Below are 15,884 nucleotides of genomic sequence, written 5' to 3' on the forward strand. Positions count from 1 at the left end.
CTGCCTCCAGCAGCACACTGGGGAGACGCAGTGCCACACACAGCGCCACACAACCCCATGGCTGGAGACACGCAGTGCCACACAGAGCCCCATACAACTCTGTGGCTGGGGAAATGCAGTGCCACACAGAGCGCCACACCACCCCAAGTCCAGGGAGAAACAGTGCCACGCAGAACTCCATACAACCCCGTGGCCAGGAAGACACAGTGCCACACAGAGTTCCACACAACCCCGTGGCCAGGGAGACACAGTGCCACACAGAGCACCGCACAACCCTGTGGCCAGGGAGATGCAGTGCCACACAGAGCTCCACATAAGCCCGTGGTTGGGGAGATGCAGTGCCACACAGAGCTCCACAGAACCCCATGGTCGGGGAGAGGCAGTGCCACACAGAGCTCCACACACCCCGTGGCCAGGGAGACACAGTGCCACACAGAGCACCGCACAACCCTGTGGCCAGGGAGATGCAGTGCCACACAGAGCTCCACATAAGCCCGTGGTTGGGGAGATGCAGTGCCACACAGAGCTCCACAGAACCCCATGGTCGGGGAGATGCAGTGCCACACAGAGCTCCACAGAACCCCATGGTTGGGGAGATGCAGTGCCACACAGAGCTCCACACACCCCGTGGCCGGGGAGAGGCAGTGCCACACAGAGCTCCACACACCCCATGGTCGGGGAGATGCAGTGCCACACAGAGCTCCACACACCCCATGGTCGGGGAGATGCAGTGCCACACAGAGCTCCACACACCCCGTGGCCGGGGAGATGCAGTGCCACACAGAGCTCCACACACCCCGTGGCCGGGGAGAGGCAGTGCCACGCAGAGCTCCACACACCCCGTGGTCGGGGAGAGGCAGTGCCACGCAGAGCTCCACACACCCCGTGGCCGGGGAGAGGCAGTGCCACACAGAGCTCCACACACCCCGTGGCCGGGGAGAGGCAGTGCCACGCAGAGCTCCACACACCCCGTGGCCGGGGAGAGGCAGTGCCACACAGAGCTCCACACACCCCGTGGCCGGGGAGAGGCAGTGCCACGCAGAGCTCCACACACCCCGTGGCCGGGGAGAGGCAGTGCCACACAGAGCTCCACACACCCCGTGGCCGGGGAGAGGCAGTGCCACACAGAGCTCCACACACCCCGTGGCCGGGGAGAGGCAGTGCCACACAGAGCTCCACACACCCCGTGGCCGGGGAGAGGCAGTGCCACACAGAGCTCCACACACCCCGTGGCCGGGGAGAGGCAGTGCCACACAGAGCTCCACATGGCCTCATGGCCAGGGAGACACAGTGCCACACATAGCGCTGTAAAGTTCTGTAGCCCAGCCTACGGTGTGTATAGGTCCCTGCCAGTTCCATGGCCCACCAGAGCAGTACCACCCCAAGCCTCGTTCAGGATCCTATCCAGGGTCCCCCATGGGTCGGCTGTCACCCATCAGCTCCTCTTAGCTGTAACACACACCCACCCTTTTGTCTTTTTTAAACGTTGCCCTTTTCTGAGCGTCTGGAGTGGAGATTCCAAGAATGCCTCTGGACTTGACGTCACTATGCTCAGTGCAGGTCAAGCATCCCAGGAAGAGCATCACAAAGGGGCTGCCAAGCCACGAGAGGGAAGGCCAGCCTGGGAAAGGCCATCCCCACAGCCGGTGGCCTGCCTCTTGGAGGCCTCTGACGGCCTCTTCCCCGGCGCCATCTCCCACCCCAGAGCTGGACAGCAGGCCTGGGGAATGGCCTCTAAAGTCTGTCCCTTTTGTAGACTTGGGTTCCTTCAGGGGCACCTGGCTTTGGTTTCTCCCCTAAGCAGGCAAGGAGTGGTGGGTGGAGCGCAGAGGGGAATCCTGCTGGCTGGAAGTGAGGGGCAGTGTACAGAGAGCACAGCTCAAGGTAGGGAACTCTCTCTGGATGTCAGGGGGTGGGCCGCTGCCTGATCCTCAAACCAAGGGGAGTGTCCAAGGGTCAGGCAGGAAGGCTGGATGCAGAGGTAGGCCAGGGAGCCAAACAGCCACCTTTTCAAGAGAATAGGCTCCCAGAGATGGCAAGCATCCAGCTGAGGCGCCCTGGGGCATGGGGTGGCCCTGTGGTCCAGTTGGGCACAGGAGAAAGGTGGGACCGGCTGTCAATCCCCTCGGCAGCCAGTAGTGCTGGGAGACAGAGGTGCTGGCGCCCCCACATCCCAGGGTCACTCCCAGCGGGGTGGGGAGGAGAGGGACCCTTCCTCTGGCCAGGCCCTAGAGTCTCTGCTGGGAGCCACCACGTGGGTGCAGGCTTGCCACTTCACAGCGGGCTCTGACCATCAGGCAGTGCGTGGTTTGAAGATAGCAGGGCCCAAGGAGGTGCCCCAGATCTTGGCAACAACAGGAGCCATCACTTTCTTAGGCAGAGGGTGAGGAGAGAAGGTGCCGCAGGCACTGGCACTGGCGAGAAGGGCCCAAGGTGGATGAGTCACGCCTTCCCTTCTCCCTCCCTCCCACCCTCCAGTTTCCCTCTGGCCCTAGGGTGCAGAAGCCACTGTTAGGTACAGGCACAGGGTCAGCCTCCGAGGTCTGAACAGGGTGGGGACCCACGCACATGGCCCCCGCCTCTCCAGCCCAGCAGCCACACCTGCCTGTCCCCTTCACTCAGATCAATAAATGAGTGTAGGAACGAATTCCATATTGGTGAAAACATCAATGAAGAGTGGATTCCCAAGCCCCAGGATCAGGCCCACAGCCAACTCTGTAGAGCTGAGGGCCCCCACTGGGCCGGCTGCGGCACTTGTTAGGACCTGCCCAGAGGGACGGGGAGGAGCAGTGGGCCTCCTGCCATCCACTTGGCTCCCTGGTCTCCCCGAGAGGCCAGCACTGCCCCCGATGCCCCCGGTGCTGTGGCCTGGGAATAGCCAACTCCAGCCTGGGACAGCAGGTGGGGCTGGGGAGGAGGGGACTGCTGAGCTTCCCCAGGAGTAAGGGAACTGCTCTCAGCTTGTCTCAGTTATCCAGCTGGGTGTGGGCCTGGGATGGACGAGAAGAAGAGGGAGCCAGCCAGAGGTCAGGGAGGCTGGGGACAGGGTGGAGCAGGGCACAGCGTGACGGAGGGACCTGGAGCTGGAGAAGCAGCGCCAGTGGCAGGGTCAGTGGGACTCACGGACCCAAGGCTGGGGTGTGGACGGGGAGGCCACCCCACTCGGGAGACGGCGGCCCCCTCCACCGTCCACACCCTCACTCCACATCCCACGGGACCCCTAAGGGATAGCTGTCTCTGCAGGACGCCCTTAAATCCACAGAAACCACCAGCGCTTTCCTGAGACCAGGACAACATTACCTGCAGCCAAGGGGACCTCACCCGGTGCACCGAGGCCTCCAGCCCTCGAGGGGGAGCCACCCACACACCCATCCACCCATCCACCTGTGAGAGCAGGGGGGCCAGAAGCCCTGAGTTCCCGACCTCATGCTAAACGTCACCATCTGACTGGCATGTCAGGGTGGATCTCACGGGGCCCCAGCGAGGTGCTGCCGAATATGGACGTGTTCGGAAAGTGCTCTTCCAGGGATGTCCTAGAGGCAGAGCTGCCCCACTGTCCTGGCCTGATGCAGGCCCCAGGGCAATGGGATGGAGTGTGAGCCCCTGGCCTTGAGAAGCTGCTCTCCCCGTCTGCCTCGCCTGGGAAGTGAGGTCACCTAGCTCGGGGCCATGGGCACTATCCTGGGCAGGAGGAGGGACCTGCCAGGTGCCCTGCTGGGATGATGATTTTAATTAATCTGCAAAATATTGTGTCTTAGATAAGGGTAGGCTTCTTAGTCAAACAAACCTAGTTGCAATCCTGCTGTGTGGTCTTGGGCAAATTACTGACCCTCTCTGTGCCTTATCTTGAATGGGATTTCCATGGCAGGGCAGCCATGGGGACCCCAAGTGCTAATGCTATAAACGGACCAAGTCCAGGTGCCGCCTGCACCAACTTTCTCTTCCTTCTCTCCCTTCCTGCCCCGTGTCCCTGTGGCTAAGGGACAAAGTGCTTGGCAGTCTCCCTGAGGTGCCTGTGGCTGGTGCTCTGGGCCAGCATATGTGCACCAGGCCCTGGGAAGGGTCAGCCCTGCTCAGAGTGGGCATGGCCAAGACCCGAGTGGTCACAGGTAAGCTGCCCACAACAAAGGGCAGCCTTTGGTGAGAGGAGAAGCCCTGCCCAGCTGTGGCAGTAAGCTAGGAGCCATCAGTGGCCCTGCCCTGCTCTCATCCCTAATGTGAGCTTCGTCCCCGCCTCGCTGAGCACGGCCCAGCTCCTCCAGACACACAATGTCACATTTTATCCATACAGGAATGCTGGGGAACCAGGGCCCGGCCGGGCTGCACCTAGGGCCACCCCAACCCATCCATCCATTCACCCATCCACCCACCAATTCACCCATTCACCCACCAATTCATCCATCCATCCACCCACCCACCCACACACCCATCCACCCAACCATATATCCATCCCCCCCACCCACCCATCTATTTGCCCTCCTCCACCCATACATCCACTCACCCCCATCTATCCACCCCATCCATCCATCCATCCGCCCCACCCCACCTACCCATCCTCCCACACATCCACCCACTCACCCATCCACCTACCCATCCACCCGCTCACCCATCCACTCGCCCGCCCACCCATCCACCTGCCCATCCACTTACCCACCCACTCACTCATCCACCCACCCACTCACCCACCCACCCATATACCCACTCACTCATCCACCCACCCACTCACCCATCCACCCGTCCACTCACCCATCCATCCACCCACCCCCCACCCCACCCATCCACCCATCCCACCATCCACCCAATCCATCCTGTCCATCCACCCATCTGTCCTTCCATTCAATGAACACTTGGTGAGAGGAGGGACCCACCCTCTGGAACTGACCCTGCCGCCCACGACAGGTCTCCTGGCACGGTTATTGGACTGCCTGGGTCAGACCACGTGGGGACATTGACACCTCCTAGGCTCTACTCTCCAGGGTTGGGCCTGGGCCTCTGCATTTTCACCAAGGTCCACTGAGGGCCACATATTGATGCTTTCTTCCACAGGCTCCGAAGGCCCTGCCAAGGAGCTGACAAAGCAGTGGACGGTGGCAAGGTTCTGCCAGGATCCCAGCGTGGCTCTGGGGGCACAGAGACCTGAGCAGAGGCCTCCGAGCTCTGCCCATTTCCCACCAGCCCAATGCGACAAGGCCCATCAAAGCCAGAGTTCTGGAATGTAGAGATTTGGGGTTACAGCTCCTTATAGACAGGGGAGTCCTGGGGACACGGTCCTCAACACTGTGCACCCTTTGGTGGGCCACAAATACTAAGGTACCAAGGTCACTTGTCCCCAAAAGGCGGGCTCCAAAGTCGGGACCAGCTCCCCAAGGGCGCAGCCCCTGGCCAGCCTGAGCTCTGGTCAGGACTCACACCCTTCCCTGTCTCACTCACAGAGGCCTTTCCAGGGTCAGTGAGAGGCCCTGGGGACCCCTTCCAGCCCAGGCCATACAGCAAGAGGGAAACTGCTTGCCTGGGCCAGGGTGTGAGTGCAGGAATGGCTGGAATCCTTCCAAGGTGCCCTTGCCTTCTCCCCATGCCCCCACATTCCTGCACCTGGGCACTGGGGCTGCAGAGCTGCTGAACTGCATGGGGGACCCCTACCCTGTAGACCTGGTTCCTACTAATGGTTTTTCAGGGGTCCTCTGATGTACTCAGGTTCCTCCTCCCAGCTGGCCTGATTAGCAACGAGTGCAACTCTGGGAAAATCATTAATTTCTATCGCTCAAGTTTACTTCTGGGAAAGTTTGCCAATTAACTTGGCAAGCTGAGGCTCCTAGAATAAAAGGCAAAAGGACGGAGCGGCCCGGGGATGGCCCTTGGTGGGAGGGGCAACAGGTGCAGACTCCATCCTCAGGAGCAGGAGCAGGAACGGGGGCAGGGGCGGGGAAGTGGCCTCAGACAGGGCCTGGGCCACTAGCTCAGGGTGGACTGAAGTGGAATGAGGAGGTGCCCTGAAGCCCCACCCGCTCACCATACCAAGGCTGGCCCCATGCAGGGATGCGCTTCATCTGGCTAAAACTCGTGGGAGTCTGGGGGTGGGATGCAGGGGCACCTGGGGGCCCTGGCTCTGGCAGCGTCCACATCTGGGCGCTGAACACACAGGCTATTGGGTCTGAAATAACAGGGGCTGAGGGCAGCAGGCAGATCCTGGGACCACCACAACTGGGCATGTTCCTGTCCTAAGTCCCCAGCTCTGGTCCTTCTAATACTTCCACGTGTGTGTGTGTGTGACAAGTTCTTGCTGTCTCCCAGGGTGGAGTGCAGTAGCATGATCACAGCTCACTGCAGCCTCAACCTCCTGGGCTCAAGCAATCCTCCTGCCTTAGCCTCTGGAGTAGCTGGGACCACAGGCATGTGCCACCAAGCCCAGCTAATTTTATTTTTTGTAAAGATGGGGTCTCCCTATGTTGCCCAGACTGGTCTCAAACTCTGGAATTCAAGTGATCCTCCAGCCTTGGCCTCCCAAAGTGCTGGGATTATAGGCATGAGTCACCAGGCCCGACCCCCTCTTTTGTGCAAAGCCAGGACCCCCACCCCCGATGCTGGGCTCCACACTCCCCAGAAGGCCTCCCCGGTCTCTTCCCTGTCTCTGACCATGCATCTGAAGCCCATTGCTTTGGCTCAGTCACTGGGGGTGAAGTGCTGCTGTCACCATCTCGGCTCCTGCCTTGCCCTGAGGTCTGTGTGTCGGTTGGGGAGCAGGCAGTGGGGTGATGCCCTTCCCAGCCAGGGAGTCTCCCCACAGTGGGTGTGAAGCCTTAGGGAGGCAGATGCCAGGTGCAGAAGGAAGCCAAGGAGACCCACCTGGAGATGCTTCTGTGCCCTCAGGCTTTGGCACTGCCTACAGGGCCCTGGCTGGGCAGACAGCGCTGGGAGGTACACTGGGCTCTCCCAGGCTGGAAGAGACAACCAATCCCCACACAGGGGGCTGCTTCCTCTGAGGCCAGATCCAAGGCAGCGCTTCTGGTGAGGGGTCAGAGGCACTGGGCCAGCTGCTTCTCCACCCAAGAGGCCTGCCCAGCTGCCTGTGGGGGTGTGGGGAGTGCCGGGAGCCAAAGTGCCCAAGTTCCCAGGGTCTCCAGAAAGTGGTCCTGCCCAGCAGGCTTCCAGATGGCTGGCTCAGGAATGCTTCCCCAGGCCCACTCTACAGTGGCCAGGGACAGAAGAGCAAGGCCAGAACAAAAGTAAGGCCATGGCTGTGCTCTCCACTCCTCTGGCACTTCCCACCACCCGGGCTCTCTCACCTCCGGTGCCTCCTGGTGGAGATGCTGTAGCCCAGCCCCTCCAGGAATGTCCCATCAGCCCCCATTAAGCCCCAGAAGTACTTAGAGACGTAAATTAAACAAATTGCATTTAAAAATTACAAATAGGGGCCATTTTATCATTTTTTATTGCAAAACAATCATTAATAAAGTATAGTCCCTGCACCTTAATTGCCCAGAGACTAAAGTTCAATTCCTGCCGTCCATGCAGGCTGGGGACGCCATTGCCACAGCCTAGTACCTGGGGTAACACAAGTGTAAATACATTTATGGGCAGGATGAGGGGCCTGGGAGAGGGCCCTGCCGCCACAGTGCAGGGTGGGTCCTGCGCCCTCCACCAAAGGAGCTGCTGCCTCTTGGTGACAATGATGATGGGTTGGGGGATCCTGGGACTCCCACTGGGGTGGAATGAGGGGGCTGAGACCCTCCTGCCTCCGCTTCCCACACAGGAGGACAGGGAGATGCAGGCACAGGATTGGCTGTGAGGCCCCTCCCACACACACCCTGGACCCTTGTGACAGGGAAGCTGAACAGGAGGCCGGGACCAGCTGGCCTGGCTGCCCAGAGCTCTTCCTGGGTTCAGCCTCTTTCCTGGGCTTCTGGTCCCACTGGAGGAAGGGCCAGGAAGCCAGAGGTCCTAGCAGAGGGCTAGGCAGCCACAGTCTGCAGGGACGTGTGAGCCCAAAGCTGGGGTCACGCCTGTGCTCAACAGCCAGGGGTCCCCAACTGCCCTTGCCAGACAGGTGGGCCCAGCAATGCTTGCCACCTGAACCACTGCACAGCCTGCCAGGTAGCGGCAGCAGCGCTGGTGGGTGGGCTGTGTGCGGAACCCACTAGGAATCAGGCACCACTTGTGCTGGAACCCCTTCCCCTCCCCTTCCTCTGTCCCCTCTTCTACCCCAGGGCCCAGGCTGGTTAATCTTTAACTGCTTCTGGGCTAGCGCTGACCCTAAAAGCAAACACAGCAGGATTCCTGGGGAGGAGACATGTCTTCCAAGTAGGGCTGGGCAATAGCGTCTTTTTTTTTTTTTTTTTTGAGACGGAGTCTTGCTATGTCGCCCAGGCTGGAGTGCAGTGGTGCAATCTTGGCTCACTGCAACCCCCACCTCTCGGGTTCAAGAGATTCTCCTGCCTCACCTCCTGAGTAGCTGGGAATACAGGCACTGGCCACCATGCCTGGCTAATTTTTGCATGTTTAGTAGAGACAGGGTTTCACCATGTTGGCCAGGCTGTTCTCAAACTCCTGACCTGTGATCCACCCGCCTTGGCCTCCCAAAGTGCTAGGATTATAGGCGTGAGCCACCAAAGGAGGCACTGGGTGAGGGTCACTAGGGAGGGCGTTGGGTGGGTGGGGTGCCCGGGCCTCTGCCTCGTTCATGGTGGAGAAGAAGCTGTTTCTTCCATTTCAGAGCTGCAGCCTTTCCCAGGGGTGACCAGGGGCCAGAGGCAGGGAAAGCAGGCAGAGGGGCCCAGAGACCCAAGGCCACAGACCGAGGAGCCTGATGTAAGGCTCTGAAGGCCGAGGAGGGGGCTAGGGCCAGAACAAGGGAGGAGGTCCCCATCGCAGCTCCCGGGGAAAAGTGTCCCTGGAGAAAGCAGGGGAGGGGGCGCTTCCTCCAGAAATCCACCAGGCTATTGTTACACGTTCTGAGGCCAGGGAATTTTTCCAGGAGGTTGTGACAACTGAAAATAATAATAACGCCCCTCCCCCAGCAGCAGGGATTCTGGAAAAAACAGCTGCTGCCGTTATCGGGGCCGAGCAAAAAACAAGGTCAGGCGCTGCGCAGATTTAATTTCAGGCGCGTCCCTGCAGCCCGCCGGCCACGTACCACACGCACGCGTCCTCCTCGCGCGGGGTGGCGGCCGCGGAAGCCACGTGGAGCAGCCTCTGTCCCTCCGGCCACAGAGGACCTAGGCGCAGGAGCCCAGCGAGATCGCGGCCGGGGTTGGCGTCCGTCGTCGTCTCCCCCCACCCCCCGCTTTCCCAAGCTGTCGCTGCAGCTCCCGCCTGGAGACAGAGATGAACAGGGGAAGGGCCGAGCTGTCTGTCTGTCCCCAACTCCGGGGGGAGCTACATCCGTCTTCAGCAAACCACGCAAAAAAGGCGGGGGGCTGAGGCCGCCGTGGCCAGGAGAATAGGTCAGAAGCGACAGCAGAGTGGGCCGTTGAGACCCCCATCCCAGTCCTCCGTTGGCCTGGCGTGCCGCGAAGCTGGGAGGTCACTCAGAGGCGGGGGTAGCCTAGGCCGGGGAACCTCCTCGCGCCGACACCCCCTCCCCACGGCCGCACTCACCGTCGGGCCGAAAGGGGTTGGAGGGGGGGGCTCAGGGTCCCGCTCCCGCTGCTGGATCTCCGGCAGCGCAGTTGTTTTGCACAACGAAGACCCTGCCGGGTGTCCCGCCGAGGCTGCCGCTCCGCCCGAGGACGCACGCGGGTCTTTAGAGGGCGCTTCCTCCGCGCTGCGCGCCCTGGGGAGCCGTGCAGTCGTCGCTGGCAGGCAGAGGCTTCGAGCCCCGTGGATGCCCGGTGACCCCGGATCCTGTGTTCAGAATGTCGACGTTTCAAACGAGCCACGGAAGCGGGCCGAGCCTGGACCGGGAAGCAGCGCCGCGTGCGCAGGGCCAGCGAGGCCTCTGGCCGGAGAGCCCAGCCCCGCCCCGCGTGAACGCCAGTCTCCCCGGCAGACACCACGCACAAATAATGCTCCATATTCCCCAAACTGGGGGATTGGGAGTAAGGAGCGAGGATAGGGGAGGGGACAGGGTCCAACCCGCTGGTTTTTTTACTTTAAAAATTACATATTTTATGTCACGATCGCTTTTCCTTAAGACCACAAACATCCAATTTGGCTTGGTGTAATAAAATCAGCCGGCGCTCCCTTAAACCCAGCCATTCCGGTGAATTAAGTTGTGAAATCTAATCTATTATATCCATAAAGAAGAATGCTTTCATTGTAAATTCATGTTATAAAGAAACTATACCTGGGCCGCCCGCCTCCCTTTCGGATTTACTACTTGAAGACTTATCAAATTATTTCAAAATGCTGGGCTCCCCCTCCATATCTCATGGTAACAAAAATTAAAAGTGGCAACATTTAATAGTAGGAAAGGTCAAAAACAACCTCCACAACAACGGGATATAATTTTTAAAAGACATCCTCCCCCATCCCCGGACGTCTTCTCCATGCTTTCTCAATTAATTCGAGTTTTTAAAATAGCTAAACGCGCCACGACTTCCTTCGGGTTCTACCCTGCTCCACGAGGCGTCTGGGCGCAGCTCCGGGGTGGATCGCACGTGGGCCCGGAGACCCCGGAGGTGGGGGCGCCCGGACGTCAGTGGCTCCGCTGCGAACCCACGGCTCCACCATGGCCCGCACACCTGGGCCAAGCCGGGACCGCCTCGGGAGCCCCTCGCTGGCTCCTGGGCACCCCGCTCCGCTCAGCAAAGGCCGGGCCAGACAAAGGAGTCGCCAGGGAGAGGGGTTAATCCGCTCCTCACCCTTCTCACGCGGCGCGGAGGAGGGAAGATCCGGTCCCTAATAATACGTTTGGTTTCACCCGCGGGGTGCGGGTATCTGCAGCCCTCTCCTGGGTGGGGGCAGGGCCCCTTCCCCTCCACCTTCGTCTACTCCTGGGCATGATACCCTGGCTGGGGCCGGGCGCGTCCGGCACTGGCCAGAAGTTGGGGGACACCGGAGACTCTCTGCCCTGGCTCCCGAAGAGTTCCCAAGGAAGAGAGGCCGCGGCTTTTGTTAGGTCTCGAGGAAGATTTATGAGGCACGGGCCCAGCATGGCCCGGCCAGGCGGAGGCCGCCCGCGCACCTCGTCTAATCTTTGATTTCCATCTAATTATTTTTTTTCCTGCCATCTCCAAGTCAGGCGAACAAAGGGAGGAGGGTGGGGGATGGGGGCGCCAAGCAGTGGTGAGGGGTCGGTCCAGCGACCTTCCACCTCAGTGGGGGCCCCTGGGTGCCCCTGCTTCCGCCCAGTGCAGGGCCCAGGAGGGTGTACTTGGAAGGGTGACCGGGCTGGTGCGGTCGGGGATCTGCTCTGCGGGTCTGCGGGGTGGATCTTCCAGACACTAGGCCCGCGGCAGACTTCTAGGGACGGGTCCCTGCAAACGCCCTTGTACGAAAAAAATATTCTCCTTTAAATTGCAATTCAGGGTGTACAGGTCGGGGAGGAGGAGAAGGGGGTGGTTCGCCGGGCCCCGTTCACTCCACCGGAGCCAGCAGTTCAGCCCTGGGCCGGTAAGGCCGAGGGAAACGGGATTTCTTCTCTTCCTGCACGGAAAAGATCCATCCAAGCGGGTAAGAGAGAGGCAAAGCTTGTATTTTTCCTGTTGAAAAAAATTCAACATGGAAAATCATTTCATTGGTCACTACCCATAAGTAAACTAAAAACAGGGATAATTAGAGTGTGGGGATTTGGAGGGATCATAAATCTGCGGCGCCTTTTCCACTGGAATCAGGAGCCTTTATGGCTTGTTGAGTTTTATTTTGAGAGAAATGAGATCCCTGCCTTTGGTGCAGGCGGGTGTGCACTCCGAGCGCCGCGCGGGGGTGGGGGGATGGGGGAGAGGGGACTCGCGCAGCCAGGGCGCTGCGAACCCCGAGTCTCTGTCCTCGAGGGCGGGAGGAAAAACTGCGTGCTATGCCCCAAACTCTCTCCCCAGCTCAGAAACCGAGACTTAGGACGAGCTGGGGGAGGTTCCCCGGGCCGAAAACCGGGCCTTGGGTACCAAACCCGACTCTAGGGGATTTGCTTCGCCCCCACCCAAACTCTGGTGAGACATTTGGGAGTGCGAGGGGACTGGGAGGCGAGGGATTTTTAGAAAGTTCTTCCGGCTTCGGAGCCCATTGCCCATCGGGTGTCCCTCGCCTCCGCCCTTTGTTCTAAAGCGGGGAGGGGGGAGAGAAAAGGACACAAAGTCATCCCCACCCCGCTGTCAAATCCTGAAATTTCCAATTTTCCACAAAATGGGCAGGAATCCATTTCATTCCATAGGGGTTTTATCCCCCACCGGGTGGAAGCTAGCTTTCCAACCTCCCACACAAGCAGGGTCCTTTCCTGCTCCTGAGTCTTCAACCCCAATCACCCCAAATGCAAACAGCGTGTGAAACCCCATCAATCAGGTAAGGCAGTGGGGAGACCTCTGGCTCAGCTGCCTCTAATTTGGGGAAGAGCGTCCCTTTTGTCAAGTAACCCCAAAATAACAGCACCCCTTCCCTTCAGCCCGCTTCCACCGCAGCCTCGCCTTTGTTGTAAGACTCCTGTCCTTCCTAGGAAGGGGGTGGGGAGGGCTACAGGCTCACATTCCGAAGAGTTCGGTCCTCAAAACTGCTGAAGATTCTTTTGTTTGAAGTGGGCATGGGGGAGGGGAAGGAGCCCGTTCAGGCTACCCGGCCTCCTCGGACCCCACGGAATACCTGCAAAGCGCATGGGCCTCTCCGTTAATAACCGTGCAAGTCCGGGGCTCCTGGGGCTGGGAGGGCTGCTCCAGGACAAGAGCTGCCCGCCAGACTGGGGCCAAGATCGGTTGCCCCAACCCAAGTTTCCTCCGAAAACAACCCCCTCAAAACTGAGCATCACTACTCGAAAAAATCCGGATTTTCCAGAAGGATGGGGCGGGGAGGGCTGCGGAGAACAAAGGTCTGAGGCCGAGGCAGGGCGCACCGCCTCCTGGGCGAATTCAGGCGGAGCTGAAGAAAAGAGAAGCTCTTCCAAATGGGTGCCGCTCCGAGCCCACGGGGAGGTGGAGGAGGGTCCCCGGTGGAAGCTGCGGGACACCTTGGGCCGGGGTCTACCCCGCGTTTGGCGGTCCCCCGGACCCCGCAGAAAGACACGTTTGCAGCGAAAGGCTCTTACACACCAGCCGGGATTGTATTCGTTCCCTACCGAGAGTGCGCTCTGGGAGCGCGGGAAACAAGGAAAACGCACGTACCTGGCGGCGCTCCGAGGGCGGCCTCGCGGGCCCTCCGCTGGCGAAGGCCCCCAGAAGCCACTCCCCGCCCGGCTGCTCGCCCCGGGGCCAGTCCCTCCCTCCCCGGCGACGCACCATGCCGAGCCAGCGCTCCAGGAAGCGCAGGGAGCTGGAGGCCCGGCTCGCCTTTCCGGGCGCTGCGTCCGTCTTCGACCGCCAGAGCCCGCGTCCCCTCCCCGGCCCGGCCCTCTGGAGGGTCCCGCGGCACGTCTGGGCTCCCGCGTCCCCAGGTTCCCGGCTGAGCTGCGGAGACGGACGCGGAGCCCTCGGGGAAGACGAGGCGGAGGCGGCCGCCGTCCCGGCAGGAGCCCCGGGGCGGGAGGGGCACAGGGCAGAGAAGGCGGGCGGAGGGGCGGGCGGCCTCCCCGCTCCCCGCGCCCGCCGCCCTCCGGGGCGCCCAGCCCCACCCACGTGGAGCCGCCCCGCCCCCGCGAGGGAAGGCGCCCGCGCCCCGCCGCACACCCGAGTCTGGCGGTCCCGGGCGCGAAACGCCGCGCCCCTCCCCCGCGCCGCGCTCCCCGCCTCCCCAGCGCTCGGCTCCCGACCGCCCCGCCATCAACCCAGCCCAATCGCCGCCCGCCGCTGCCGCTCCCTTTGTCTGAGCCGCCGGCGCAGGCCAATGGGGTTGCGCGGAGGAGCGGGCAGCTTGGCCAATGAGCGGCCGCGGGGCGTGGCTGGCGGGAGACGCTGCAGCCAGCCGGGGTCTGCCCGGGGAGAGCTGAGACGGGCGCGTCCTCGGGTACGCCCCGTACGCCCTGCTAGAGCCGGCGCGCTGCCGCCTTGTGGGTGTCCGACCCTCCCTCCACAGTCGGGAGAAGGCTCCAGAATCGGGAGGGAGGTGGGAGGAGTGACCCGGCGTCGGGGCTGCGGGGAACGGGTCAGCGGCTTGGATGGTCACGGTCAGCCCCGGGGCCGGAGAGTGTTAGGTTCGAGCAACCTGGGGCGCGCCCTGCTGTGCAGGTTTCCGCGAGGAACTGCAGAGAGCCGTGCAGCTTACGCAGGCCCCCGGAGGGAAGGAGGGCGCCTGAGCTCGGACTATGACTCCGGACAAAGGGATACTGGGGTCCAAGGACTGAGTCCCAGGCCCCGAGCCCGGGCAGGGTCGGTGGGATTGGTGTCCTCTGCCTCAGGCTCACCCCTAATGGGAAGTGACCCTTGTCCCCTGAGCCGGGTCATTGAGGGGAAATGCCAGGACACCCGCACCAGGGCCCAGGGACTGAGATACGGAGCGGAGCACAACCATGCGGTGTGACCTGAGCCCCGCGCCCTCCCCACAGGAGGTCTTACAGGCTGGAGCGCACATCCCCCCTGGAGCAGCGGGTGAGGGAAGGGGCTCCTGTGCCCTCAGTGAAGCTCTGTAGGGCAGCGGGGGTGGAGAATGCCTGGACCACCTTGTCTTGTTATTCCCGATTGCCTTCGGCCATGGCAGGGGAAAAATTGACAAGACTGTCTTTGGGATGCCAAAGAGCTGGTGAGTGCGGCCTTCTCTGTAACAAACATGTGAAGCCGGGTGGTCTTTTCTAGGTGGAGGACTTCGTTCCGCCGGTCCCTCATCTTCCTTAAAAGTAACGGAAGGCCTTAATTCCCTGAGACCCACTGACGTGGGTGTCAGTGGTCCCAGGCCTCAGGGAACGTGCTTTTCACATTTTCCTGGATTTCCAAACCTTGTCCAAGTGAGATCCCAAACCAGAATAAAAGCAGGAGCGAGCAGTCCCTGGCCCCTCCCTGCAGGCTCCATACATCCCAGCAGTGTAAGTTAAAGGTGCACCATGGCAGAGGAGCCAGCACCAGGAAACAGTCTTGCCACAAACATCGCAGGTCTCCTGGGGTACTACCGACCTTCTGGGGCCTTCTCAGTCCCTATGTCTCTGGCATTGTCACCAAAGCCACCATCCAGCTCAACTCCTGTTGCCAGAGCCATTAGACAGAAACTTCTAAGCCTTCACCCTGGGGTTCCCCACTCCAGGGCCACCAGAATCCTGAGGCCCACAGCAGTCCTGGGGGCTGGGGAACGAAGGCAGCTCCTCCTAGCATCCTGACCTCCTCCAGCCCTGGTTGCAGCCCACAGAGCACATCAATATGTCCTTGATGGTGTGGCTCCCAGGGCTAAGCAGCCAAGGCCAGAGACCTGAGTGGGTTTAGAGGCCCAGAAGGGATTGAATCAAGGTAGCACACTCCTTGCCTAGCACCCTCCTCTCCTGCTTCCAGTCCCTAGAGAAGACGTAAAGAAAAACCTGGAAATCTGTTATAAACAGGAGGGACAAGAAGGGTGCCCTCTGTGGCCCAGAAGTCTCGAGGACTCCTGGGGAGATGGGTTTGGGGGACATTGCTGTAGCTGGAGGGAAGCCTTGGAATCCAGAAGTGAAACCTGCTGGCAGGTGATGGCAGCTCCCAGGGAGCCGAGGGACCCAGGGACAGTTGGAGGGGGGTGGCTGGGGGCATCTGGGAGGGCAGCCCCACCCATGGACGGAGAATAGAGCCCACTGCAGAATAAAGCTTGGAGGGAGTGGGGAGTTGTGGCCCGAGCCGTCAGCCACAGTTGAGGTGCCTGACCAGGTGCTAACAGACCAGCAGGGATCTTACACAAAGCTGGGGTCACCA

At 61.0% G+C, this 15,884-nt stretch overlaps 1 protein-coding gene across 1 annotated transcript; it reads right to left on the reverse strand.

Annotated features, from left to right (window-relative positions):
* Positions 1–10,206: 10,206 nt before the first annotated feature.
* Positions 10,207–13,839, reverse strand: LOC144576526 (uncharacterized). The gene is made up of 2 exons (XM_078375438.1): positions 13,245–13,839; positions 10,207–11,639 (listed from the first exon to the last, which is right to left on the reverse strand). Exons 1-2 carry the CDS (start codon positions 13,837–13,839, stop codon positions 11,515–11,517), a joined length of 720 nt encoding a protein of 239 aa, XP_078231564.1. The 3' UTR covers positions 10,207–11,514.
* Positions 13,840–15,884: the final 2,045 nt, after the last annotated feature.

The sequence above is a fragment of the Callithrix jacchus genome, chromosome 5 (assembly GCF_049354715.1).
Source record: "Callithrix jacchus isolate 240 chromosome 5, calJac240_pri, whole genome shotgun sequence".
NCBI classification, from domain to species: Eukaryota; Metazoa; Chordata; class Mammalia; order Primates; family Cebidae; genus Callithrix; species Callithrix jacchus.

Bases quoted from the DNA above. Each gene is read 5' to 3' on its own strand.
- LOC144576526 (XM_078375438.1), bottom strand. From the start codon at position 13,839: ATGGCGGGGCGGTCGGGAGCCGAGCGCTGGGGAGGCGGGGAGCGCGGC. The intron at 11,640-13,244 runs GTACGTGCGTTT...TTTTTTCAACAG, and splicing joins CGCCCTCGGAGCGCCGCCAG to GAAAAATACAAGCTTTGCCT.